The 26,928-nt window shown below is 34.5% G+C and overlaps 3 protein-coding genes and 1 long non-coding RNA gene across 9 annotated transcripts; 3 read left to right on the top strand and 1 right to left on the bottom strand.

Moving 5' to 3' along the window:
• The first annotated feature begins 4,586 nt into the window (after positions 1 to 4,586).
• On the top strand, positions 4,587 to 8,142 carry LOC102617326 (zinc finger protein GAI-ASSOCIATED FACTOR 1). Of its 4 annotated transcripts, none has more exons than XM_006466696.4 (5): positions 4,587 to 5,066; positions 5,384 to 5,535; positions 5,658 to 6,054; positions 6,155 to 6,393; positions 6,903 to 8,142. In XM_006466696.4, exons 2-5 carry the CDS (start codon positions 5,412 to 5,414, stop codon positions 7,679 to 7,681), a joined length of 1,539 nt encoding a protein of 512 aa, XP_006466759.1. In that variant the 5' UTR covers positions 4,587 to 5,066; positions 5,384 to 5,411; the 3' UTR covers positions 7,682 to 8,142. The 4 variants fall into 4 exon arrangements, with proteins under 4 accessions (XP_006466759.1, XP_006466760.1, XP_006466761.1 ...); XM_006466697.4 differs by having other exon boundaries at positions 4,587 to 4,983; XM_006466698.4 differs by having other exon boundaries at positions 4,587 to 4,864.
• Positions 8,143 to 11,599: 3,457 nt separating this feature from the next.
• On the top strand, positions 11,600 to 12,933 carry LOC127903731 (uncharacterized). Of its 3 annotated transcripts, none has more exons than XR_008056513.1 (3): positions 11,600 to 11,971; positions 12,102 to 12,516; positions 12,632 to 12,933. It is a non-coding gene; the product is annotated as an uncharacterized LOC127903731 (long non-coding RNA). The 3 variants fall into 3 exon arrangements; XR_008056511.1 differs by having other exon boundaries at positions 11,601 to 11,971; positions 12,603 to 12,930; XR_008056512.1 differs by having other exon boundaries at positions 11,604 to 11,971; positions 12,102 to 12,295; positions 12,370 to 12,925.
• Positions 12,934 to 13,877: 944 nt separating this feature from the next.
• On the top strand, positions 13,878 to 18,175 carry LOC102616336 (probable protein phosphatase 2C 80). The gene is made up of 5 exons (XM_006466694.3): positions 13,878 to 14,429; positions 14,548 to 15,233; positions 16,306 to 16,630; positions 17,333 to 17,482; positions 17,649 to 18,175. The coding sequence occupies exons 2-5, from the start codon at positions 14,665 to 14,667 to the stop codon at positions 17,943 to 17,945; spliced, it is 1,341 nt and encodes a 446-aa protein (XP_006466757.1). The 5' UTR covers positions 13,878 to 14,429; positions 14,548 to 14,664; the 3' UTR covers positions 17,946 to 18,175.
• A 579-nt stretch (positions 18,176 to 18,754) lies between these two features.
• LOC102616628 (vicilin-like seed storage protein At2g18540) lies at positions 18,755 to 21,494 on the bottom strand. Its single transcript, XM_006466695.4, has 5 exons — positions 20,945 to 21,494; positions 20,650 to 20,828; positions 20,462 to 20,542; positions 20,057 to 20,365; positions 18,755 to 19,941 (listed from the first exon to the last, which is right to left on the bottom strand). Exons 1-5 carry the CDS (start codon positions 21,231 to 21,233, stop codon positions 19,042 to 19,044), a joined length of 1,758 nt encoding a protein of 585 aa, XP_006466758.1. The 5' UTR covers positions 21,234 to 21,494; the 3' UTR covers positions 18,755 to 19,041.
• Positions 21,495 to 26,928: the final 5,434 nt, after the last annotated feature.

Here is a 26,928-nt window from a genome sequence, read left to right on the forward strand (position 1 = left end):
TTTAGAATAAAATATTTATTATTATTAAATAAATAATTAATATTTATTAAAATTAATGTTTAATATTATTAATTTAAATATAATATTTATTTATTTTTATTTTATTAAATTTAATAAATATGATATTATTTATTTTATTAAATTTTATTTATTTATTTTAATTTTAATTATAAGGATAAAATGGGAAGAGGGGGGAGTGGATTCCCACTCCCACCTCCTCTCATGGGAGTGGGAATCCCACTCCCCACTCCAAAATTGAGTGGGATCCACAGATTCCCACTTCTACTCTCCCCTTTTTTAAGGTAAGTAAACATGGAGTGGGAGGAATCCATACTCCACACTCCCACTCCAGCAAGTAAACACTATCTTAGTTCATTGTTAAAGTGAGTAATTGAGTGACTTTTTTACTTGTGGAAGTGAAATTTATTTTCTAGCTATCGGTAGAATTTTAATCTGGATTTCAACTATACTATAGAATGTTCTGTCAATACCTTTATCCAACTATAATTAAATTTGTAATTTAATAATTAAATTATAATAATAATAATATGAATAATAAATAATGATGTAATATGAGATTACATTGTGTGCTACAAGGTGAAAAGTTACTCATGATATCGCACATGTTTTTTTTTTTTTTCTTATTGTTAAAAGAACTATGGTATGTTTAATCAAGGGTGAAGTTGTTATACCCAAATAAGGGAATAAAATTTTAAAAAATAATGTGGAATTGTAATGAAGCGTGGTGGCTGTTTGGGATTTGCAAGAAGAGTTGCATCTGGCTCTTGATAAGTCAATCCCATCCTTGTGGCAACCTCTAGTAGCAGGATAAGCCATAAGGGGAAAATGTTTTATCCTTTTAAGGGTGAAACCTCGACTTCTAACGTTAATCTTCTTTAAGAATGATAGTGAAATGCCAAAGCCGAGTCTTAGATATGAAGTCACTTTCAAAAGGGTGGATTATTGCACCGAGACATAAGCGCATTACTTCTAGCCTTCCACATTCAAATGTGGCCATGACTCATAAAGATAAGGAATAAACGCTACGAGTGATTTCTAAAGAGTAAACATAATCATGCTAAATATGAAAAATGTTTGCATCCAATGACATTTGACATGTTGTAAATTTATTGATATTAATCAGTTCAATGGGTCCAGCATCAGTTCAATTCTTTTAAATTATAAAATTAAATACAAGATCTCAATCGAATTATTAAATATACAAGTTGTAATTTTGAAAAGTAAAGCACATAATACAAGAGTTTTTTTTTTCATTTTTTTTGGGTGCTATTTACACCCTAAAAGATACTATAAATACCCATATTTAATCAATGTTTTTACTATTTTAACTCCATATTTATGATGAGAACGTACATAAGCGCAAATTTGCACATTTAAGATTACAAAAGCTGTGGGATAACATGTTGGTCCTGTTTGGGATTGAGGTTGAAATTTAATAAGCTGCTTATTTCATAATTTTTGATAAAAATAATGTTCGGTAAATTTTATAAAAGCAGCTCATAATTTCCTCCATTTCATCAGTAGCTTTAAAAAGCATGTACATGATTGCTTTTAATAAGCAGCTTATTTAATAAACTACTATGTCTTTTTAAAATACCTATTATAACCCTAATATTTTAATAAAAAGATAATATATCTTACTTATTCATAAATCCTAAATATAAATCATTAGATATTACCGTCACAATTTAGTATCACAATATTAATGGCTCTAGATCCCAAGAAATGGAAAATTTGAGGAATTTTATAGTAAAAAGTTTATTGTGAACGTAATACATATTACTTTTTATTTTATTTATATTATGTAAAATTATAAAATTTTATCATATTTTATGGAACAGATTATGAAGTTCTTCACATTTTTCTTAATGGGGTTTTTTTATTGTAGTTTTACATATTTAAGAAAAAAATATGTCTAAACAATTTATTAAACATAAAATAAAAGGCAATTATAAAAGTATATCTATTTTGGTCATTATATAATACAAAAGTACTTTAATAATAAGATTTATCAAACTCATGTACTATACTTTTCAAACTCACAGTAACCAAAACGACACAGTTTACTAAATACCAAGCTATTTTTTTAATAAGTAACTTATTTAATTTACACAGCACAAGCAGCTTATTTCATCAGACTCAGCAATCCCAAATTGGCCCGATGTATGAGAAATAACATCGTTTATCTAAAAAGAAAAAAAAAACTAGAGCAATCGACGCTCTGTTTTCTTTTTTAATCATAAAATGAAGAAAAAGGACTTGAGATTTCAAATTTTGCTTTATTAAGATTTACAAAATAAAATCTGTATTGAAAAGCAAATGGACGGATGAGGGACAGGATGGCTTAAGCCTAATCCCAATAAACTACGAGTGGTGATGGCAAAAATCAAAATAGTGATTGAAAGAACAGCCGTCCATCAAAGCATGAAGTGAAAAGAAAAAAAGAATAAAACTGAAGAGGGCCCTAAATGATGCCTAAAATAATGGATAGTTTGAATTTAGAAATGGGAAAGGGCAATCCTAGTCAATGCAAGAGATGATCAATTGGGTGGAAGATTCGATGCCGGCTTTTCGGTTGTATTCTTAGTTCATGCATTTGTTTAATCTCAATCTTATCATCATTTGCTTTAAATTAACAAAATTACAATATTATTAAACTCAACTCTACTCTAAATTTGCTCCCTTCCTTGACCGGGGAACGCTTATTAATACCAAATCAGTCCACCCACGCCAAGCTCTTTAAGATCAAAATTCTCTTTAGGATCAAAATTTTCCTTCGATTATAGAAGTACTTGGAAAAAGTGATATTGACGACGTTGTTATTTGTCGATATCTCAATCCCATGTATACTTGGTTGTCACTGATTTTATTTCACAATGGTTTTCAATTAATTTCGATTAAAAAAAGTCTCTAGTATGTGTGTGTGTATATATTTGGTTTACATAACAAATTTTTATACATTATAAACATGATGTTATAAGTTGCGGATTAAGAAAATAAATTTAGTAGTTATTGATAAAGAGTGTAACGAAAAACTTAAATTTTTTTAGTAGAAGAATTGAAACTTGAGAGGAACTACACCAACAATATTGTGTTCTGATACTTCTGTTTATAGTGAAGATCAAATTGTAAAGAGGATCACCGAGGACCCAATAATCAATGAATCTGTAATCAAAATTTATTTCCTTCCCACTCTATGGCTTTGAAAAATTTCTTCGTAATTTTGCATTGTCCTTCTTGATGATGACGAGATATGATTTAATCCAAATCTTGTCGCATTCGTGATTAATTTTCTTAAAATCTTAACGTAACTAGCTGAAATATTTTGGTAGGTACAAGTAGCCTGTGCTAGATTTTGTTTCAGCTTTTTATCATGTTTATTACGAAGAAGTAAATCAAGATTATTTCACATGCCCGTCCAATGGGAAACCCTAATGATTTTTTTTTTTTCAATTTATTCATTTTGAGAGTCTTTAATTTTATCGGATGTTTAATATCATCAAAAACACCTTTAAAATAATAACCCCATTTATTTTTTTTTCTTCTTATTTCTTTCTATTATTTTAGGAAATAGTTTTATGATTTATCATCTCTTATTGAAGAAAAATGCCTATTTTTACATTTCTATTTGCGAGTTTTTAAATATATGTTTATTAAAAAAAAGTCATAAAAACAACTGATGAAGTTTTATTAATCAAAAGGCAATGATTATGTTGGAAACGTTTTACCATGAAATATTTTTTCATAATTACTCGATTAAAGTGATAAATAATAAAAATACGTATTATAACTTTTTTGGTTTAAACCATCTAATTTCCGGCGACCGCATTGGGCCCCGACTAATTCGAATTTGGGGTGTAGTCACAGTTAAGGCTCTTTACCCCTCCCAAAGCATATTATAACTTTAATCATATAATTACAAAAGAGTAGTATACAGTGAAACATCCCTACCATTGCCGAACCCTAATTAGAATTGCTTCAAAAGATATTAATGTGTATTCCAGAATTCTTACAAAGCAAGAATTGGAGAAAGTATCTACCCAGTACCCACGTGACTTTCTTTCTATATCTAAAGTACTATGCTTTTCAACATTCATTTCTGCTCATAATACGGGGGATTAACTTAACCAAATCCATTTAAAAAAATAACAATAAAAAATAAAACTAAAATAAAAAGGTGGCAATCGCACATGTTTTATCCCAGAGACCTAGGCCGCGTTTGGAAATCTCATTGGGTGGATAGAGCAAAAAGTTTAATGTGGGAATTGAAGCAGTTTGACTTTTCCATCCACTTGATAGAAACAAAACTAAAGGAGTTTAAACCCCACGCTAAACGACAAAGCATCCGATGGTCATGCATTCCGACATGCGGTGCCTCAACTCGACAAATACGCGGTAAATAAAAAGAGTTGGTGGACTTGGACAACAAAAGTATAACCCACTCCCACTTTTTAACCCCTCTAGTTAAACTATAATCAAAGCTGACTTGTCATCTAATTAATTATTCAATTAAAATTTTTAATTGAATTTCTTTTTGGTTTTCTACTTTCTACAAAAGGAGTAGGAGAGCTGAGCCTCAGGGTCAGAGGCAAGCAGCAAGCTATAAACCTAAAGACCGAAGCTCTGGCAGCTTTTCCCACGTCCACATATGAAATAATTTATTTTCTCACTCTGTATCTCTTGTACTGTTCATTTCTGATTTCATATCTCTGTACCCGTGTGTTCATTAGCAGTGAGGTGATGGCGCTAGATTTTGCGTGATCTCAAATGTCGGATTTGTGATGAGCTAGCTTCTCCGGACGTTTGATTTAATTCTGGTCGCTGGATCAAATGATCTCTGATGGTTGTTGTTTGGGCATCCCCTTTTATTTTTGCTTGTTTTGTATGTTAGAATAAGTTGGTTTTGGCCTTTGGGGAACTGGAGAGTAAAATTTGAAGCGGAAAGCTGATTGACAGTCTTGGGTAAATCATTTGAGTTCTTCGGGTACCGTGAGTTTTTTTGGGTGAGAGAGGGGGGGGAGACTGCATATCGTCACATATACCCGGTAGGTGTTTAAATGAAAAATAAAAAATAAACAAAACTGATTGACCAGTAGCTGAGAGAGTAGAGTAATAAGGCCACACACTTATAAACAACCCTACAACAAAAGATTACACAACCCTAGGGGGGAAAAATATATACATATATATAGACGCACACATAGATATATCATAAAATAAAACGAAAATAAAGACTTTAAACTTTCTTCCTTTATTAAAAAGTTTTTCTTCAGAATTCTAAGATAAATACTCCAGATTTTCTCTCTTTTGTCCCGTTGTTTGATGTCAAAGAAACCCTAAACAAAGTCTTATCGTTTTTCAGTTAAAATATCAGCTCTCTGATTTTTCTCATGCCGGTAGACTTGGAAAATTCCTCTACAGCTTCCGGTGAAGCTAGCGTCTCTTCTACTGGTAACCAAAACGCACCTCCCAAATCCACCAACAAGAAAAAGCGTAGCCTCCCTGGAACACCAGGTTCTTTTATTACACATGAATTTGATACTTTAATTTAATTAACTTCTTTTTGTTTTTGTTTTTGTTTTTGGTACATTTAATGAGTTATGATTTTTTTTCCACCAAAAAAAAAAAAAAATCAGATCCAGATGCAGAGGTGATCGCTCTGTCTCCTAAGACCCTCTTGGCTACCAACCGATTCGTGTGTGAAATCTGCAACAAAGGGTTTCAAAGAGACCAGAATTTGCAGCTTCATCGACGAGGCCATAACTTGCCTTGGAAATTGAGGCAGAGATCGAACAAAGAAGTGAAGAAGAGAGTTTATGTTTGTCCAGAAAAGTCTTGTGTTCATCACGATCCCACTAGAGCTTTAGGTGATCTTACTGGTATCAAGAAGCACTTTTGTAGAAAGCACGGGGAAAAGAAGTGGAAATGTGACAAGTGTTCTAAGAAATATGCTGTGCAGTCTGATTATAAAGCACACTCCAAAGTTTGTGGCACTAAAGAGTACAAATGCGATTGTGGGGCTGTATTTTCCAGGTCTTTGATAGATTCAATTTTCTGGTTTTTATTGCAGTTTTTGGGCGATTTAGTTCTGTAAATTGAAGTTTCTTTGTTTTCATTTATTCTGTGCACGTAGGAGGGATAGCTTCATAACTCACAGAGCTTTCTGTGATATGCTGACAAAGGAGAGCGCCAAAGTTCAGAGTGAAGAACCAAATCTAATTGAGGGAATGGTGAAGCCGAACACAGAATCCGACCCGAAAGTTCAGCCCGTTGATTCTTCTACTTCGACACCACCAACGGCAGTTCTGGCACCAGCGCTCACAAAGTCAACTGCTGCTGTATCTTCCTCGGTTTCGCCAGGGCAGAGTTCAGGTATGAAATGAGCCAAAATGAGATTTTTTGATTCTTTGTTGGGGTTCGGTCGAATTTGATTTTTGTTAAATTAAAGTAATGAACCGCGAAATTTTCCGGCCTTTTCTCTCTCCGCTCTTTGTAGATCTTGGATTGTAGTTGTTTTTGTCTGTTACCGAGCTTTGTTGTTATCTGGATGTATTTATTACATACATCACACGGTCGAGTAAGCGATTGGGTCTGGGGAGAATTGAAGTGTAAGGCATATAAGCTTCTTATTGTGGTTTCCTTTCAATATGTCGTGTAAAGATAAAAGTTTTTAATCTTGCTAAAGAATTTCTTGTGGTTCAAACGTTATGGAAGGAAGAAAGAGATGTGATCTAGAGAAAGAAAACCATTAGTGATTTTCCTTTTTGTTCTAAAGTTCTCTGTAAAGAAAAACGTACCTTTCAATGTTTGTATGTTTAAAGTAGTGGGTTTGGAGAAAGGGAAATAAAAATTTTCCATTTTCTTTTTTGCTTGTTTTTCAGAGATGCCTGAAAATTCCCCACAAGTTGTAGAAGAAGCACCCCTTTCAGCTGCCTTAAATGGAAGCTGTAGCAGCAGCAGCAGCTCAAGCGGCACTGGAACTAAAAGTAGCAGTGTATTTGCAAGCTTATTTGCTTCCTCAACTGCATCAGCAACCTTGCAACCTTCTCAAACCCCTGTACTTACTGACTTAATGAGAGCCATGGCTCCACCTGAACGCCCAACTGATGTGGGTTCCTCTTCATCAACAGATCCTATTGCCTTGTGCCTCTCAACCAACCCTGGTTCATCAATATTTGGAAGTGGGGGGCAAGAACCTAGGCAGTATTCACAGCCAGCTATGTCTGCCACTGCACTACTTCAAAAGGCTGCTCAAATGGGCGCTGCTGCATCTAATGCTACATTGCTTCGTGGATTTGGGATAGTCTCATCTTCTTCATCAGCATCTGCTCATGAAGACAGTGTTCGATGGAGTGAGAGGTCGTTTGAGTCCGACAACGTATCTCTTCCGGGCCTTGGTCTTGGGCTGCCTTGTGAAGGAAGTTCTGGATTGAAGGAATTGATGATGGGAACACCTTCTGTGTTTGGTCCCAACAAGCCCACGCTTGATTTTCTTGGACTAGGGATGGCTGCTGGTGGTGCCACCCCCGGTGTTGGTCGATCAGCTCTGGTTCCACCTGCTGGTGGTGCTCTTGACGTGGCAGCACGTGCAGCATCACTTGGAGGAGGAGGGGGAGGAGGAGGAGAGATTGCTGGCAAAGACATAGGAACTAGCTCTTGACTTGGGGGATGTAAGATGTAAATTGTATAGGGGCACCATTGGAGTTGCAGAAATGCCCTAGTAGAAGTAATTAATATCAAGCCATCCACAGGCTTGTGCAACAAGCAGCCTTATCTTGAATGTTTTCTAGACGGTAGTAAATTAAGCTTTCAGATGTGTATTGGGGGCCTCTCAAATTATAAAACATATTTTTGCAGTAAGTTTCTACTCAAGCTACAGAAACGGCGGCAAGGGAAACTGGCTTGTACCAGGACAAATGGTGAATGGATGTATGGGATCTTATTATCTCAGTGGAAAGAATCATCACTATTTTGTTGTGTAGCTGTAGGCATTAATGAACATGTAGTTGAAAAATTTGTAGTTTGTGACAATTAAGGTTCGACCTCTGGATGTTGTCAACTTTGTATGTATTATTATTTTATTTGAAATCTAAATCAATGGAATGAACGACCATTGTAATCTGAGCGAGTGTTTGATTGTGTGTTTGGTGAGTTAATTTATAATTTTATATACATGAAACATTCAAGAGTTGGTGAAGGAACTATAATTGCAACTGTTGCTGGACTGCAGGGTCCCCTGTTTATTGCGTCAGACACCACAATGACTTAGTTATGTTGATAAGCTTCAACTAATATTTTAGTAGATTATTATTACATACAATCTCCGCAGCAAACTTCATATCATGGAACAATAAATGACGATCTTTTATCTTGATATGTTTCTTGGTGGTGTTACGTCTTGATAACGGCATCAGTGGTGAAAAGAGGAGTTTTGCAGATTCAGTGCTGAGGAAGTGGTTGACATGAAGAAATCTAAGATAAGTGAACATGTCATGTGTATTGCCTAAATATAAAAAGGGGAGTGGAACGGAAGATGCTCGCTTGCACTTGCGCTTTAGTCATATATGGATTCCAGCACAGGACTTCAATAACGTCGTTTTCAGTGAAAGTGCAACACGTATGTTGCCCCCTTTTAAGTCTTTATGCTTGCGTTTCTTTGTTTTTAGCTGTCAAGAATTGACCTATGGCGAACCTTTTTTTCTAATCGGATCAAAGTTACTTTTAAGATAACCTGTTTTATAATCTTATTAGTTTTCAGCGAAGCAAACAACCCTTTGCCATTCATTTAAAACGTGGGCTACCTGCTTGTCCGTTGGGATAAGAAATTCAGTAATTTGCAGAATTTCAGTACTCTGATGGGAGGTAAGAGTCATTTATTGGTCTGATTCAGGACCACTGTTAATTTTGTTCATTGCTGAACCTGAAATATAGAGAGAGAGAGAGGGGAAAACGAGGGCAACATATTTTTGCTGATCAAACAGTCTATTAATGGATCTCGTAAAACGTTAATAGTTTCTCCCCAGAAAAAGGTCAAAAAGAAAGTGAAACTCACTAAGAGCTGAAAAATTTTAATGACACAAAAGGTCCTGGTTATTTAATTTATGGGTAAATAGAAGAGAAGATTATCCGATGCGAGTTTTGTCTTTTAGTTGTTGTCGTTTTGCAGTTTCAGGATAACAATAAGACAGAAGCAATAAATTGACATTTTCTTGCAGGCCGTCCACGTTCACTTGTATGATTGTCCTATTGCGTAATATGAGATTTCAATTTAATGAACCAACCAATTACAAGTGATCATTAAGTTAGTGGGATGTGATGTCAAAACGAGATTAAAATTCGTGAGCTGTCAGCTGAACCCTCTGATGTCGATCGTCGAATGAGACCGCCCATAGTATGCAATTTTTATTTTTATTTTAAAGAATTAAGGGCATTTTTAGTGTGGGGATTAAATTGGTTGGGATGAGATAAAAAGTAGGATATAATAATAGAATATAATCACAGTAGCTAGAATTATATTCAGTATTACTTCATCTTCTGTTTGGTTCAGCGTAACATTGTACTAGATGTACAAATTTAATTTTATTATTATAATAATAATTCAATAAAAATTAGCTAATAATATATTTGTCTAACTATTAATCAATTAAATTATTTCAAATAAAATAATAAATATTTAAAAAATAATCTAAATTTATTTTTTTAAATATTTAAAAAAATTTACACTATTGAACTTTTATTTTATTATTACCTTGAAACATATTAGGAAAATCGATATTTTTTTTGGCAGTAAAAGTTCCTGTTTTGTTTTCCATTAGATTTTTAAACAGTTCAAACTTTCTTGCCAGGTATTTATTTCTGTCATGAAACATTTTATTTTTAAAGTTTCATTTTAATTTTTTTTTCACTTTATTTACCAAAAATTATCCTAAGGACCGTTGGGATAAGTTTAGGCTGTAATTAGGTGTACAATGGTGGCCCAAGGTGGGACTTGTCACAATTAATTCGAACTTTTTAACAAACCTATCTTAATATGTCCGAACGTGATATTGAATTGGAAATAGTCCAATATCAAGATATAATACCTCAGGCAGTTTTTTTTTTTTTTATTTTTTTTTTGTCTGACTAACTATTTTATATAGTGAAAAATGAGAATTCAAAATTGTTTTTTTTTTTTATATTAATGAGAAGTCAAATTAAACATGGCATTTTTGGAATACAAAAGAAAAGGAAACTGTATTTTTAAAATGATTTTCTAATAATAAAACAAACGAAAAATATGTTTGAAACTTGTATTTGATTCTTAGCAGTAGCAGTGATAATATAATTTGTTGAAACTTCGATGGCATGCTTATTAGATTTGGATTTTGGATACTCCTACTACCAAATACAGAACCAGAAGGCCCGGAAATGCAAAGAGCCTGCAAGCGAACTTCATGATTGATGATTCACTACGTCTCGACTTCTCAGAGACGCATGCGCTTGTGTGTTTAGTCAGCACTTGGCAGGAGCTTAGATAGAAAATTTCCAAATTATATGTTTATTTTTCAATGGGTGTCATTTTGTAAAATTTATTTAAGGTCCGTTTGGAATTACTTTTGAGAGGTTTAAAAGTGATTTTCAAAATCTAAAAGCTAATTTTAGTGTTTGGTAAAAAAAATCAAAATTACTTTTGTCAAAATCAATCCCTCCTGCAACTGATTTTGAAAAGTAGGGAATGAGTAGCTTTTAAATTCTGACTTTAAGAATTAATTTTATCTTTTAATACTATTTCATAAATATCCTTAAAATTATTACCTAAACCCAAAATTATCCTTATTCAAATTGGAAACAAAATCAATATTTTAATAAATTTTGTATTATAATTCATTAATATCAATTTGTTGATCAAATTATTATTAAATTTATTTCAAAATATTATAAATTGAATTATCAATCATTTAAGATAAAAAAAAAATCAATATATTATAAATTTTATTTTTAGTAAAAATTGTCATAATATACAATTAAAAATGTTTTATATACATGTTTTTGTATGTATAATTAAATTTTATCCTACATTATGTACATTTTTGTCATTTATTTTCTCTCAGCAGTTTAACAGTAGAATTTACCAAATGTTCATAACTGCTTTTGAAAACAAAATTTATCAAACACTTAACTGATTCTCTTCATAGCTGATTATTTTTACAGCATAACTAATAGCAATTATTTTAATGTCCTGGATGTGGTACATTTTTTTATCCAAAGATAATGTCTTTAATAATTTTATGAAATAAAAAAAGGAAAAAAATAATGGTATTTTTTATTCATTTTGTAAAATAATGAATAAAAAATTAATCACTTTTTTAAGTAAAAAATTTAAGTTAAAAGAACTTCACCCATTTATTTTATGAAAGACTCCAAATAAACCTACACAATTCTCCTGTTCAGTTTGACAAATGCTTAGATGATAGAACTTTCACCGAAATGGGTCCAAAAGAGTTGAAATATTTGAATTCTCGTTCCTTCTGTTCTTCACCAATAATGGAGGTGCCCTGGATACCTGGCCTCAAGATATTATGATTTTAAGGTGATCTGCTTGATGCAAATATCTAGTATAGTAGTGGTAGCATTAATATGGAACTACATAGTCCTTAATTGGAAAAAAAAGAGGCTAGTAACACTTCTTGCATGTATTTGTACTTGGAAAATTGCTTTGAACTAAAGTCTAATGATTGGCAGTCGCTACCGGATGGTAATTTAATAAGTCAATTAGCACCAGAGAGTACCCCTCCCCAGTCCCCATAAGTAATTTTTGAGACATGGGCTTGTATACAATGGACACGGAGTTGATGATCAGATGCTAATTAACTACTGACTTGATAGTCCTGCCTACAGAACGCAGCGTCCAATTCAAGCAGGCCAAAGTTGTACAGAACTTTCAGGAATCAGGAGCATGTGACTGTACCTGGTATTTAACTTTGACTTGATCTTCTTTGCTTACCTCTCATTTGTTGCGGATTCCTGGAGCTTATTTCAAATTGGCCATGTTTTCGGCATATTAGCATCTCTGAGCTTTTATTGATGTGTTATTTTGGCAGGTGAGCGTTGGCTTCAGGATGTCCATAACTTGGAAAACCATGTGAATGATTCAAGAGAGGTCCACCGGTTTCAGATGCCTGTACTTTCCTGGTCCCCTCCATGACTGTTCCAAAAGTGGTGATACTTAACGACTAATCTTGCCTGTTTAAGAATCATCATCAAATGCAGCAGTAGCTAAGTAGCTACAGAAATGGTACTTTTTTCCCTTTTTTTTTTTTTTTTTTTGTGTGGAGTGGCTTACACTAGCATGACTGATGACTGTTGTAGAGACAGATGGAGATACACATGTACAAAACCCTTTTAACACTTCGTTTCTGATGCCAACTCCTCGCCAAACTTGTAATGTTTTGATTACTGAAAATCAGCCCCAAGGAGAATACCACGTGGCGATGGCCCCGATATGCCTGCCAATTGGTAAAATAAACACCTTCTTGTGCTATTCTCAATTATGTCAAGCCATTGAAGTTCAATTAAGTAGTCCAAAAATCTTATTCTGAAAGGTCAATTATGGCTCAATCGTACATCACAGACCCATCTCGGCTGGTGTCAATGACTCCGTCTCAGTTCAAGCATTCACAAACCAGGTTAAAAAGTTGTATATGCAAATGCACATAGATATTGTCGATGAATTGATGTGCCTTTGAAAATTGGCAATTGGGCTCATGTGTTCAGTTGCAAGTTGCGGCTCATCTGATGTCAAGGGCCAAGTGGGGGAGTTTTCACCACTTCTGTTAATAATGTAAAATTTAGGAGTGAGTACCTAAATGGTTTTGAATGCGTGCTACAACATACAAGGATATATATACTGCTGATTTCCCTGGTAAGCTTAAGAAAATATATGAATTTGTGAAGATAACTCTAAATAATATTGCTGCTGATACACAAGTCTGTTATTGGGACTCAAGTGAGTGCGCCAGAGTATGGATGGACTATTCAGTCATATTTCAGGGAACAAAAAAAAAAAAAAAACTCTACAGTTAAGAATAATAATAAAAACTCCATAGGAGCAGAAAATCTTTCTATACATCTGCAAACTGCATGGCTTTACAATCTATGAGCTTGGTTCACGATTGGCAATTTCAATTCCAGTACTGAAATTCTTATCTTTCTTAGAGAAACACCATCTACTAACATTCGGGTTGTCCATTACTTCCGGAAAGCTGAAAAGGAAATAATAATGATCAAATACATTTTGCATATTTGCTGTTTTAAAGGTCATAATGATCAAATACATTTCACAGGTAAGAGGCACTTGTGCTGTACATTGCAGTGTGGTTCATGGACTGCCATCTAGATTCGCATAGGACTAGGGGGCTTTCTAATTTTCTATGGCTTTTTCTAGAGAAAAATGGCAAAGCCAAATTACAAACTTTGCCTTGGCCACTTCCTGAATCGTATCTTTCACTCTGTTAACAGGATCAAATTCCAGCAAACCTCCGTCTGCCCTTCTGTGCAATATCTGCTCCTGTACAAGTCTCTATAGTTATTGATTTAAGTTCACTGTTGTGAATGGTCTTGGATGATTCTGCAAAATACAAATAATATTGACTTTCTTACATCTAACTATTCTCCAATGAATGGGAAAATGGAAGCTACTGTGCCCACTTACCAGTAATATCTAACTCTAGTGAGTAGTGGCTGCTCGGATTGCTGCTAATTGGTGCGAGACTTGACCTTTTGAAATTAGAAGGCATTTTGATACTGTAATGTGGTTATTGCCCTTAGAACAGTAACAGCCATTTTATTTCGCATTTCCACGTCTTAATTGCCCGCACCAGGCAACTTGAATGGATTTCAGTTTGGCTTCACCAAACTTGCCCTTAGAATGGTTTTTATTATTAAATGTGTTTATAACAAGTTTAGTTAGCAAAATAATTTTCTTTATTTATTTATTTATAGCACTAAATATTTTGAAAATTATTTTATAAAATTAATTAATAAAAATCTGTAAATTAAAAAAAAAAGAATTTAGCTAGAATTTTGATAATCTTTACCTTACGTGCTTTGTTTTAAACAATCCAATTGCATTCCCAAAATACCCTAGGACTAAATTGCTCAACATTTTGACAGTCCAAAATAAACTGAAAAATAGCTGGAACTTTTGTCTAACCTCTCTCTCACGCGTGTTTTTGTTAGGGTTCTTGTTATCTTGTAATACGTGAGCTTCATTTGAACAAGGAGAGGATAATCCAATTCTAATCCAATCGAGTTTTCCCTTGGAGTTCTCCGTCAAGCTCTTTCTAAATCAATCGTTTTCTTATCAAAATCAAAGCTTTCTAATTAGGGCTCCTTTATCAATCCATTACAGATTAAGCCCAGCTGGAAAGGTTCGAAATTTACCACTCTACCCATTAATTTGTTTTGCTTCGTATTCGGAGAACATTTGCAATTTCATTTTGAAGTTTCATGTAGTTTATAAAGTTGACGCCTTTGTTTTCCTTACAGGTTTATTGGTTGTTGATGTGTTGAAAGTAATGAAAATTAGACCGTTAAATGCCACCCTCCATTGGATATTCTTTATGAGAATAGTGGAATATACGGTATTTTGTAATAGGGGCTAAAATGCCAGCTGGTGTTCTAACAAAATTGAACCCTACTGTCTGTTCTGGTTTTAACAGAGTGTGTAATCCTAAAAGTTCAGTTCTTCGACGAGGAAAAGTGTTGTTTGCTAATTCTGGGTCATCTGAGTTTTTGCCATATCCTATTCGGTTGTTATCCGAGACCATGGATTTCAGTCTAAGTAGCTCATGTAAAAGGAGTTCTATCCCGAGTTCTGGTACTAAGGCTGTAGGTGGAGATGTCCTTATTGATGATTTAGTTTCAAATTGTGGCAATGGCTTAGAGTTTGCGAAATCTAGTGGTGTTTATTTCAATGATAGAAGTCAGAGTCGTTGCCATAAAGCTAGGATGAGTTCGAGAAAACGGGAATCGCCAAGTGGTGGGCTTGTCTCTGGGTATTTTATTTTTGATTCTGTGGGAAGGAGTTCCAAGTCTAATGTACTTGGTGGTGGCCTATGTTTGAAAAATATCCACACCTCGTCTTCTATGTGTTTCTCTGCTGGCTCTGCTCATGATCTATCATTTGATGGAGGTTCCCGCAATGAACTGATAGGCAGTGTTGCATCTGAGCAGTATGTGCTCTCTTCTTCTGTTTATTTCAACATTCTTGTTGCTTTTAGTTGTTTTCTTGATGCTGAGTCATAGAATCCTCATTTGCATTTCTTTCAGCTCACCAGAAAATAATACATATAACCTTTAATTGGTGTTTAGTTATTCAGAAATATGCTTGGTAGGAGTAGAATTGGGGGAGGAGGGGGGGGGGGGGGGGGGGGGGGTTCTGTGTCTCCATCATAGAATTTGCTTACTAATTTGTCTTTTAAGCTTATTAGTCGCTCTCTTACACTAGCTTTTGCTTGCCTTGAAAGGTTTTATGTGGGAATAGACTAGAGATTTTCAATATTCAATTGGTTTTCTTATCTGTATCAATTAGTATGTATCACCTTCTTGCAATACTTGCCAGTTAAGCATTAGCGGAAAATAAGGAATGAAGTTGATTTAAAAAATGAATTGCAAACATGTTAATTTTCACATTAAGAATTTGAAGTTACAAAAACACTTTCAATCAAACCTCAAATTTAATGTTCTATTCCACCCTTATCAAGATAAAGTTGTATTCTACCTCTCTAGCTCTAATTCACAAGAATTAAATGCTAATTTGTGAGTCTTTAATGTAAATTATACAGACGAGATTAGGAAACAGGAACCAGTCAAGTTCGTGTTTTACATGTTGAGAGAGACAGCTATAATATTCCATGCATGCAAGTGGGTTCATCTCTTTGAACAACCTTAAATAACTTTTTGAGGGCGGGGGAGGGGGGGGGGGGGGGGGTGGGGGGGAGAACTCATGCTTATAAACATCATACTTTCAGTTAGTAAAATATATAGGAAAAATATAATACTTGATAGTTTACCAAAAGTGAGAAAACAAAACAAGTCTCTGACTAATTCTTGAAATAAGTTGAAATATTGTTTTAAGTAATTTACCAAAAGTGTGAACTTTCCAATAAACTTTAATGAGAAATAGGCTTGGTAGCACTACAAGGGGGGGTTGTTTCTGTATAACAGAAATTGCATATAAACTTGCCTTTAAAGTTTTATCAGTCCCTCTCTTGTACTGACTTATCTGCTTTGTGTTTACTGCAGAACTATTCTAGGAGAAAGAGCCTTGAAGCTACTTTCTGGTTCATGTTACCTGCCACATCCTGCTAAAGAAGAAACAGGTGGAGAGGATGCTCACTTTATTTGTGGAGATGAACAAGTCATTGGTGTAGCAGATGGTGTTGGTGGCTGGGCAGATGTTGGTGTTGATGCAGGAGAGTTTGCTCGTGAACTTATGAGCCATTCGTTCAGAGCTGTTCAAGAGGAGTCCACTCATGCCATTGACCCTGCCAGGGTATTGGAGAAGGCTCACTCAAGCACAAAGGCCAAGGGTTCATCAACGGCCTGCATTATTGCCCTCACAAGCAAGGTTTTTTGTTTTTATATTTCTCTAGCTAGTCATGCTCATTACTTTCAGTCTTCGACAGTGATGACGAAGTATTTTTGGCTGCTTCTGCCAAGAAAACACATTTCTAATTTTTTTCCGACTTTTTTTAAACTTAATAAACTTCTTCTTACAGAAATTTTGGGTAAATGAAAAGTACTAGTTATGCTGATTCTGTAGGTTTAATGCACCAAAATTTTACAACTTATTCTGATTTCTTACATTGATGCTATAAGTTATGGTACTCCTTTCTCTAGGAGGTATCATAGAAATTGTTGAACCCATTTCCGTGTGCCATTGGTTAAGACTGAAATTTCTATGTTGTACTGGGAGTTACTGACTCTTTCTCTCTCTTACCCTGAAAACATTGATTCTTTTTGCTGAAAACACCTGCCTGAATTGTGAATTTAAGTGGAAACCTTTGTTTTTCTAGATGGATGTAACTTGTTTTGTCTATCTCTGTGAAGTATAGTCTATAGTGGACAATGAAGCTTTAGGTGAAGATGCTATCTTCTATTAGAGTTTGGTTTATACATGTTGATTTATTTGTCTCAGGTTCCTAGGAGCAATGTCTACTATTAGTTCACTCCCTTGTCTTTGTGCTTCAGTAGGGCCTGAAAATCATTTATAGTGCTACATTTGTTATGAACTAGCATGTGGTTTCATATTGTCAACTGTTTTGAACAGGCAATACATGCTGTTAATCTGGGGGACAGTGGATTCATGGTGGTTAGAGATGGATGCACCATCTTCCAATCCCCCGTACAACAGCATGGTTTCAATTTTACATATCAACTGGAGAGTGGCAATACCGGTGATTTACCTAGCTCTGGTCAGGTCAGTTAATGCTAATGCGCTAGTATATGCCAACTATGATTTATACTTCTGTGCATTCTTCATGTTGCTTTATGAACTGTAACACATCTGTTGTCAGTTGGAATCATTCGAGCATAATTACAGGTTGTGCCACAAACTTAACATATTTTTGGATTCATGTGCTCAGGTTTTTACAATTCCCGCTGCCCCGGGTGATGTCATCGTTGCTGGAACCGACGGATTATTTGACAACTTATATAATAATGAGGTTACTGCCGTTGTTGTTCACGCACTAAGAGCTGGCTTAGGGCCCCAAGTGACAGCTCAGAAGATAGCAGCTTTGGCACGTCAACGGGCACAGGATAGGAACAGGCAAACACCATTTTCAACCGCTGCTCAAGATGCTGGTTTCCGCTATTACGGTGGCAAGCTTGATGACATCACTGTCATTGTGTCTTATATAAGTGGCCATGCCAGTGTATGAGTCTGCCTTTATAGTCGCAATGCTTATAATAGACCTTGTATATGTTCATATATTCTTACGGTGCCCGGTGGCTTTTGGATGACTACATTAGTTAAACTTAAAAAAAAAAAAAATCCATTTTCGGTTGAAACCTAAGAAAGAAAACTGTATCCAAATCCAATAGCGTTGTATTCGTTTGATAATCCGACTTTTTAATGTCCATTCATATTCAGCAACATTTCCTCTTTTAACACTCGTTTCTGGAGTTGTCCAAAATACTTAAAAACTTTTGTTTGAATATGGTCACATCAAGTTTGCGGTGTAAGGAACAGTTCATATCTTCAAGTCTATCCTTCCGAAAGCCGGGAATGTTACGGTGTGAGGTACGCCATTTTGGGTGGCTAATATCTAGTCCATTCACAAATTTGTAAGAGGTGATCCTAGTGCTGTTTCTTACACTCTTACTAGAATCGTTAATTTTGCCTCACACGTCTCTAACGAGGAGCTGTTTGTCTTGGTTGTGGGAGCACGTCTTTAACGAGGAGCTGTTTGTCTTGGTTGTGGGAGCCAATGATGGAGTATTCAAAGTTGTGGAACATCAGCTACACTTCGTGCAGCATTGTTAACTGTAGCGCGAGGATCTGCGATATTCAAGTAAGCACTTGACTCCTGCTGAGACTTTTTTTTTTTTTCATTAATTCTGTAGTTCCACGTTTTATTTATAATTCTTAGGCATGATGAATGTATTACCTTATCTCCAACTGCTCTTGACCACATTTGCTTCGTCCTCGCTACTAGTTACAATATAATTTATAACATAATAATACGAATTTTGAAAGATCCGGGAAAGTTTCTAGTAGCCCAGAAGGGGCACAGCTCTCTATCCAACGAATAGATGGCGAAAGCTTATTATATCAACAATTAGAAAACAAGGTATCACATAACTCATTACACCAAAAACCAAACAAAAACAAGGAAGCCATTACAGATTTTATTCACATACACGCAAACTGATGGAGAGCTGCACTCTTTAAAGCTTTGATGCACATATATCAAAGCTTCAATACATTTGTTAGGACCATTCTGTTGCCATCACCACTTATCTTCACTTTTGCTCTCACGAATTCTCCTCCTTGTCCTCCTCCTTCCTCTTTTTGTTGTCCCTCATCCCATTGCCTTTCTTCTTCTTCCCTCTCTCTCTCTCTCTCTGCTTCTTCCTCTCGTCTTTCTCTTCCTCTTGTTGTTTCTCCCATGCTTCTCTTTCTTCTTCCTCAGCCTCTCGTCTCTCCTCTCTTTCCCTTTCCTCTTCTTCTTCTTGTTCCCTCCTTTGCCTTTCTTCTTCTTGTCTCCTGGCCTCTTCTCGCCTCCTTTCCTCTTCCTCTTGTTCTCTTTTTTCTTCTTCCTCTCTTCTTCTGGCCTCCTCTTCCTCCTCCTCTTGTCTTTTTCTCGCTTCTTCTTCTTCCTCTCTTCTTCTGGCTTCCTCCTCCTCTCTTTTTCTTGCTTCTTCTTCCTCTTGTCTCTTTCTTGCTTCCTCCTCTCTCTTTCTTTCTTTCTCTCTCTCTCTGGCTTCTTCTTCCTCCCTTTCTCTTCTAATCTCTTCCTGCATTATACTTTCCTCTTCCTCGGCACAGGAGGTGCAATCTAATATGATGTATTCTTCCTGCTGAGCCAATAGTTGATTAATTGTCGTGTTAGAAACATTGAAGGATACACTCAAAATTTGCTTGTCTAATTCTTGAAGGACTGATCTTTTTCCCGCTAAGAATTGAGGATAATTTGTCCTTGTAGATGTGCTGAACCCCACGAAAACAAATGAGTCGTTGTTGAAAGACATCTGAGCCATGGGATGAAACCTAGGAACAGCAAAAGCATCTCCTTCCTCGACCTTGAACCTCATATTTTTGCAGTCTGACTGTTTTCCTGTGCTCGGACAAACCACCCGAACCATTCCTTGTCCATGAAGCACTATTGCTATCTCAGTGGCCATTGGATTCCAATGCGGTCCCATCATCGAGCCCTTAATTTGTTGAAAAAAAAAAATGCTTAGATATTCAACTTAGTGAGTGCTAGCTAGCTAGCTACCCGAGGAATGTTAAACTAAATAAGGACATCAAATGGTATTAGAAACCAACCTTTGTCAAGTTCACCATGAAAATACCAATATTTGAATTCTTCAATAAACGCAAGTCTTTCCTATCCACTGTCGAGCTCCAACCATTACAATTTTTGAAATCGGGATCAGCATCAAGAATGTTATAAGTTTTTGCTTTCTTCTTCTTGCCATTCATGGCTTCTAACTCTAAGGCATCTCTATCACCTACAAAGGCCTTCAAGAATCGAGCTTCCCATGCCCATAATGATTTTTTCTTCTTTGGCAATGCATGCACAATCGGACGCGGCCTTGTTGCATTAAATAGTTCTTCTATCACATCCTCAGAAACCTTGGCCAAACCAAATTGCGTTATTTATATGTATATAAATATGTATGTGCGTGTGTGTGTATTAAATCGGAATCTTTGATTCGGAACATTAATTACCTTGAAAGCTGACTGCAGGACTTTCCTATCAAAGCCTAGGATCAAATCACTAATGCTAGTGTATGCCCCAATTACCGGTTCCTGCAGTCCGTTTAATTTTAAGACAATTAATAAGCCTGTTAATCCCTTGAAAGAATCAAGACAATTAAATGACAATATTGTAAATTGGTAATAAGAATTGCTCATACGAAGTAAGAGTCATTCTCTGTATTAGAAAAGATAGCATAGATTCTAAGTTTCTCTCGTTCCTGCTCCAAGTTGCTTTCAATATAAAAAACAGAACCAGGCTGCAGCCTGTAAACATCTCCTCGCCTAATGTCCAGTGTTCTTATGGCATCTTCATCGGCCCAGCTCAGCCTCCCCCTCCCTACACATGCATGTACACAAAAATTTAAAACGTGTATGCAGGTATATTTATTATTTAGTATAGCTAATAGGTTAGTATCATGTCAAACTTAATGTTCACATACAAAATTAATGTACCTGTGTGGACATAAAAGACCATGTCAGCATGAAGAAGAGCTGGAAGAAAGAGAGAGTTAGGCTCCAATGTGATGAACTGAAGATAATAAGGGCGTCTTGTTCCATCGGTACTGATTTTGGCCGCTGAGATTCTTCCATATTCTGTCTCAATGAGTGATCTCCTCTCATCTCTCTTCACCATAGGCCTTACCGGGCCGGCTTTAACATCGTAGGCCTCTACCTGATCATGCGATAAAGAGACAGCAAGGAAGAGAAATGAGATGACAATCAAAGATTTGTACAATAACATTTTGCTCTTAATTAATTAATGAGCTTAATTCGAAGCGCTATGTCCATAGTTAGCCTGTCTCATCCTCTATAAAGATGAAGGTGGTGGTGCGTGACGTGTCTTGTATGTGGACACGTGCATGTTCATGCAACGCGTGGCAGGTGCTTGGCTATATATGTTGTCGCCCAAATCCCCGCTAAGTTACAAATGGGTTGAGTTTTTCTTCGATCGAGAATTCAGCGTTAGTTTTCTTTACATAAAACTCTCTCTCTCTCTCTCTCTCTCTCTCTAGAAAGTATAGTCTTAATCCTCGCAGCGAAAAAAGGACTGTAGCATCGACGAAGATGATCACCACCAACGCTTGAACCTCGATTCACGTGGACCCATTCTAAGTCTGCGTGCTGCGTGCACCATTACTAAATCCGTCAGACATCCCTGTTTTCAACATTAAGCTCTATTTTCTTATTCGGCCCAGTTCATATTATGGCCTTAGCTTGGGCCTATCAAAGGTCATGTAATTGGGCCAATAGATTTTCGGCCCTCATTCTGACGATTATTTCAAGATTTCCCTCCTAAATAATGTGATATGTTAAAAAAACAAAAGGACAAGCAAAAACAAAATGTGGGACATTTAATTTATGAAATATTAAAAAAATGGTTTCATTTAGACAGATTACTTTGTACAAATCTAAATTATATATATAGATTAAAAAAAAAAAAAGGTGTGAGTGTGAGTCTGATGATTAAGGGTGCATTTAGAATTGAGGTCAGGCAGTTAGGCTGTTGTAGTTTAAAAGTTACAGTACTAAAGTGTTTAGTAAACACTAATTGTTGTAGTTTTGAAGTTATGTTGATCTAATTTTTCACTTGTATGATGAAAAATCTATGATATTTGTCATAATTTTATCAAAATTATTATTTAAAATTTATATTTATTACATATTATTAACTTTTTATTTTATAGTTACAGTTTTTTTTTTCCAGAGCAGCTATAGTTTAAAAGTTACAGCATCTCAATCTCAAATAGGGCCTAAGAGGATTATAAGTTCTACCAAAATGAAAGAAGCATAAAATATAAATAAAATATAAAAGACAAAAATATCTTTAAAATAAATAGTCTTGCCAACAACCCTTCAAATGAGTGGACATACACTTCTTTCCCTTATGTGGAGGATTCAAAACTCCCATGGTTGGAGTATTTTTTCTTAGGATTTTCTAAATCAGTTTTTGAATTGGATTAGACTTTTAACGGTAAATTTATGTGCATTCTATTTTAAGAGTGGTGATATTTGATCCCTTAATTTCTATCATCAGCCTCCACTTTTTAATTAATCCTACTTATTTCACAATTATCTTGTTTAACAATGATAAAAATAATTACAAAATAAATATAATTTCAAAAATCATAGCCACCTTCCACCATCACTGTCACCACCTCAAGCCACAGCACTGTTAGCACTTAGTCGCCAATTGACCCTACTATCAAATTCCCCAACAACTGCCGACCTCATTTTTTTGCATTGATTTATAGCGAGATTGATATGATAATATTAAAATCAAAATAAAGTAAATGAAAATAGGCAAAGAATAATTTCAGCATAGGAATCAAGAAATTATAAATTATTCAAAATGGATGATAAATTATGAAAATGAGTTGACAATAAATCAGTTGAGATTGGAATGAATGATAAAAAATAAAGGATTGAGCCAGTGAAAATGTTAGTAGAAGGTAGGTAGGGATTATGAAATTATTTTTTTAATTGAATTTTATCTCTTAACAAGGATAATGAAATTATTTCAGGGGATCAAATATTACTATTTCTATTGTAATATTAAAAAAATAAACGGTCTCTTTCAATAGTATAAAGCAAACAAAAAGTTGTCACTCCTCTAATAATAAAATAGGACCAAAAGAAAAAAAATATGATGCTTTTCTATGTGGTATATCTAATATCTTTGTAGTATATGTAGGGTATTTCAAATATTTACTCAAAATTGAAATTTATTAAAAGATTTGACTTTTTAGGGTCTATGCATTTCACATGTATTAAGGGTCAATTCGATGATGTTGTAATTTTTAAAATAATTGTTATTAGTTGTGTTGTACAATTAATTATCCGTGAAGAGAATCAGTGAGATAATTGGTACAATTTATTTTTAAAAGTGTTACGAATTTTAAAAGCAATCATATATTTTTTGTAAATCTTATTGTTAAAATATTTTATAAATATAAATGAGTAAAATAGATATAAAGTTGAATACAATTTATTTATATATTCATAAACATGTATCTATTTTTTTGTATATATACAATAATTGATAACTGAAATAAATATTTTAATATCATTAATTTTATTTTTTATCTCAATATAATTAGCAATAATAATAATCTCTTTAATTTATTTCCTGCTAATAATAATAATTCTGGATTTTATATATATATGGGATTATATTCAAGAATAAAACCAATATTCAAGATCATATTTTGAAAAGTTACACTTTTAAACTCTGCTGTCGGAATGATGTGATTTTATTAAAAAAATAATTTTTAAAAAATTTACTAAACACCTAAATTAATTTTAATTTTTTAAAATTATTTTTAAACCTAAAAAAAAAAAATCCAAGTAGCCTAAGTTGGACCATCTAGATCTTTCATTGTAATAAATTTCCAACGACATCTGAGTATGACCATTGCATTTATGAGAATTCCTCTTCACCAATTGGACCATCTGGTTTGGTCGCGTCGCAATATTAAGTGGCACAAAAATACCACTTTCATTTTAAACCACATATTTAACATTGATCTTAAGTAGACAGTCCATAGTGGTCCGTGAAATTGCACCAATAGAGAGCATGCCACTTCCGCGTACGAAATGTGTAGCGATCACTTTAATTTAAAAATATACCGCTGTGGTTGAGTTACTAGTCGGATCAAATCATATCCATAAAGATCACACTTTAGTTAATAACATTGAATTGAGAATTGATTAAACAAAATTCTCTTAATAAGTATCTCAATCCACTTCATTCCACATGTTTTTAATGTAAATAAAGAAAATTAGCTAATTGAATCTAGGGGTATTTTTCCTTTTGTTTTTAAGGGGGGAAAAAAAAAGGCAAACCCAACACATCCTAAGGATCATTATATTGGAAAAGGACCCATTAAGGGTAGCTTGCGAAACAGAAGATAGAAAGATCCGCCAGCCACTACCATTTCATTTTATGCCAAAAATCACCTCCAATGCCTTTTGTTGCCTTTAATTTCTTTTTGGGAGGAGTGGGTGTATGCATGGACTCTGATCTCATCTTTACACATGATGATTTGAATTAAAATCTCAAACATCTTTTGTGTGCCACAAGCTACAGCCTGCTTTCTTTTCCGCCGCGTGCGTCCCGTCTACTCGTAGCCTTAGTTCCCAAGTATTTGACTTCAAAATGTTCTCCAAAATACTTACGCTTTAAACGTTAATCATATCTCGAAGAAAAATTAGTTTTTAGCTCGTAAAGATGTTACGCAAGCACTGGTTTCTTTCAAAGCTTCGATGCTAATGCGACTATTTTGCATTCAACTTGTACTGTGTATGGTCTTTCTCAAATTATCCTCCAAGCGAGAGAATATTACGGCAGGAATTCGGTATAGGTGATGTCCGTAGATATCGTATCGATTTTATTATGTAATCTTTAAGGATATAGGCCTTTGCATGCTGAAAAATAAAATATACTAAAAATCCATGCGGATAAATTGGTTGTTCACTTTGTGTATTAACGATTCTTTCTTTTTTTTATCTTTTTTGTTTTTTTTTAAAGTTCTGTTATACAGAGATTGTTACTGATATTACATCAGATATTACAATTACAATATTTATAATCGTACTAAATAACTGGGACTACTGACATACATTAATTCACTACACTTGCGTGGATACTTTAAATCTTCTCTAATATTCGAGAGATTACTACTCCACTCACATTTAGTAAGGGAGAGATTGTCTCCACTCAACTAGTTGATAATTGAAGGAGTGCTGAAACTAACCTCCATAATACTCTTATGGAAATTTGAACCATTACACTCAATATTGTAAGTGCAAGGCTTCTCCCATTAGACCAAAGACCTATTGGTAATCTTTTTTATTGTTTGATATATCGTACTAACAAATATTATAACCCACGTAGACCATATAGCATATGGATTTTCTAAGTCGTATATTCTTAATTTTTGATGGATTTACAATTGGAAATCTCATCTTACATCACTGCAATGCTTTGGAGTTTGAGTACCTCCTCTTCATATTTTCTACCACCCTATTGACCTCCAAGCTATATATGTATTATCGGTTATTCTTGATCCTTTTAATACGTATTATTACTTTATGTACTCAAAAATTAATCATTGATTCCCACATAAATTAAACGATTGGCAATAATATTACGTAATTTCTAGCTTTGGATCCTCAAAAGAAAAAGAAGAAAAAATTGTGTTCACACCATGCAAACAACCATAGGATTATACACAGGTTTTTTTTTAAATAATTAAAAACGTATATTAATAGAGAATTAAATTAAACTAAAACTCTAAACTTGACAGCGACACGAGTGTTACATACAATTCATAATACACAGAAGAATAGGAATTATTTATTTCATATTACTGGCAGTAAAGGAAAAGAAGGCTTTAAAACGTCCTTTTGGAGGTGGGGGGCACAGCTTTATCTCATAAAGTCCAATAAACAAAACAAAAATAAAAGGCGTAGATTTTGGTGTGTGAAATGAGCCTAATGCTAAGTTATATGTATGTAATTTATAATTTTTTTATATGAATAATAAATAAATTTATATTACTTATTATTTATGTGAGAGAGTTATAAGTTACATGCATTTAACTTAGGAAGATTTTTAAAATAAATGAAAAGACCAAAAATTAATAATGATAATAACGCACTATGCCTAGGCATCTGTCTTGGCTTTAGCCACCACCATTCATATCGAAGAACATATTCTCTTCTTCTTTCGTTTTTTGCCCTTTCTCTCTTTCTCTGTCGCCGTCTCGCCGCCTCGCCGCCAAACGCAATGGTGGTAATCGGTAAATCCTACGGAGGCGCGTTTGTTACGCGCTGATTGTTGTGCAAATTGAAAAATAGACTTTCATGAATCATGCACATCCGACAAAAGTCGTCCCGTGGGTCCCAAAACTTGGGACTTCCTAGTGGCCAATCGTCTCGCACTGGGTGACTGCCACGTCAATTTTTTTGGGACCACCATGAGGTCACTTGTCTCGTCAACTAGAATTCTACGAGCTTTTTAGATTTTTCCGTTTTCTTTTTTCTTTTTCGTGTGAAGTCAAATATTGAGCGGACGGCAATTGATACCTCCTGACAAACCTTCGAATAGACTTGCTCTTTTCCTTTTGATGCGTTTGTTAATTTATGAAAAGAAAAGGAAAATTACAGACTTATACTGCTGTCATAATTATTATTTTTACCATGAAGATTAGGATAACTATTTATATACACATAAATTTTCTTGTGATAAAGCAAAGGATACAGGACATTGAGGTTTCTTCCTCAGTCTTAAAGTACGACAATTAAGATTTAAAAATATTTTAGATGTGTTTAAGATTGAGGTTGAACAGTTATAGTTTAAAAGTTATATCATTAAATTATTTAGTAAACACTAACTATTGTAATTTATAAAATATATTAATATAATTTTTTACTTG

The sequence above is a fragment of the Citrus sinensis genome, chromosome 7 (genome assembly GCF_022201045.2).
Source record: "Citrus sinensis cultivar Valencia sweet orange chromosome 7, DVS_A1.0, whole genome shotgun sequence".
Lineage (NCBI taxonomy): Eukaryota > Viridiplantae > Streptophyta > Magnoliopsida > Sapindales > Rutaceae > Citrus > Citrus sinensis.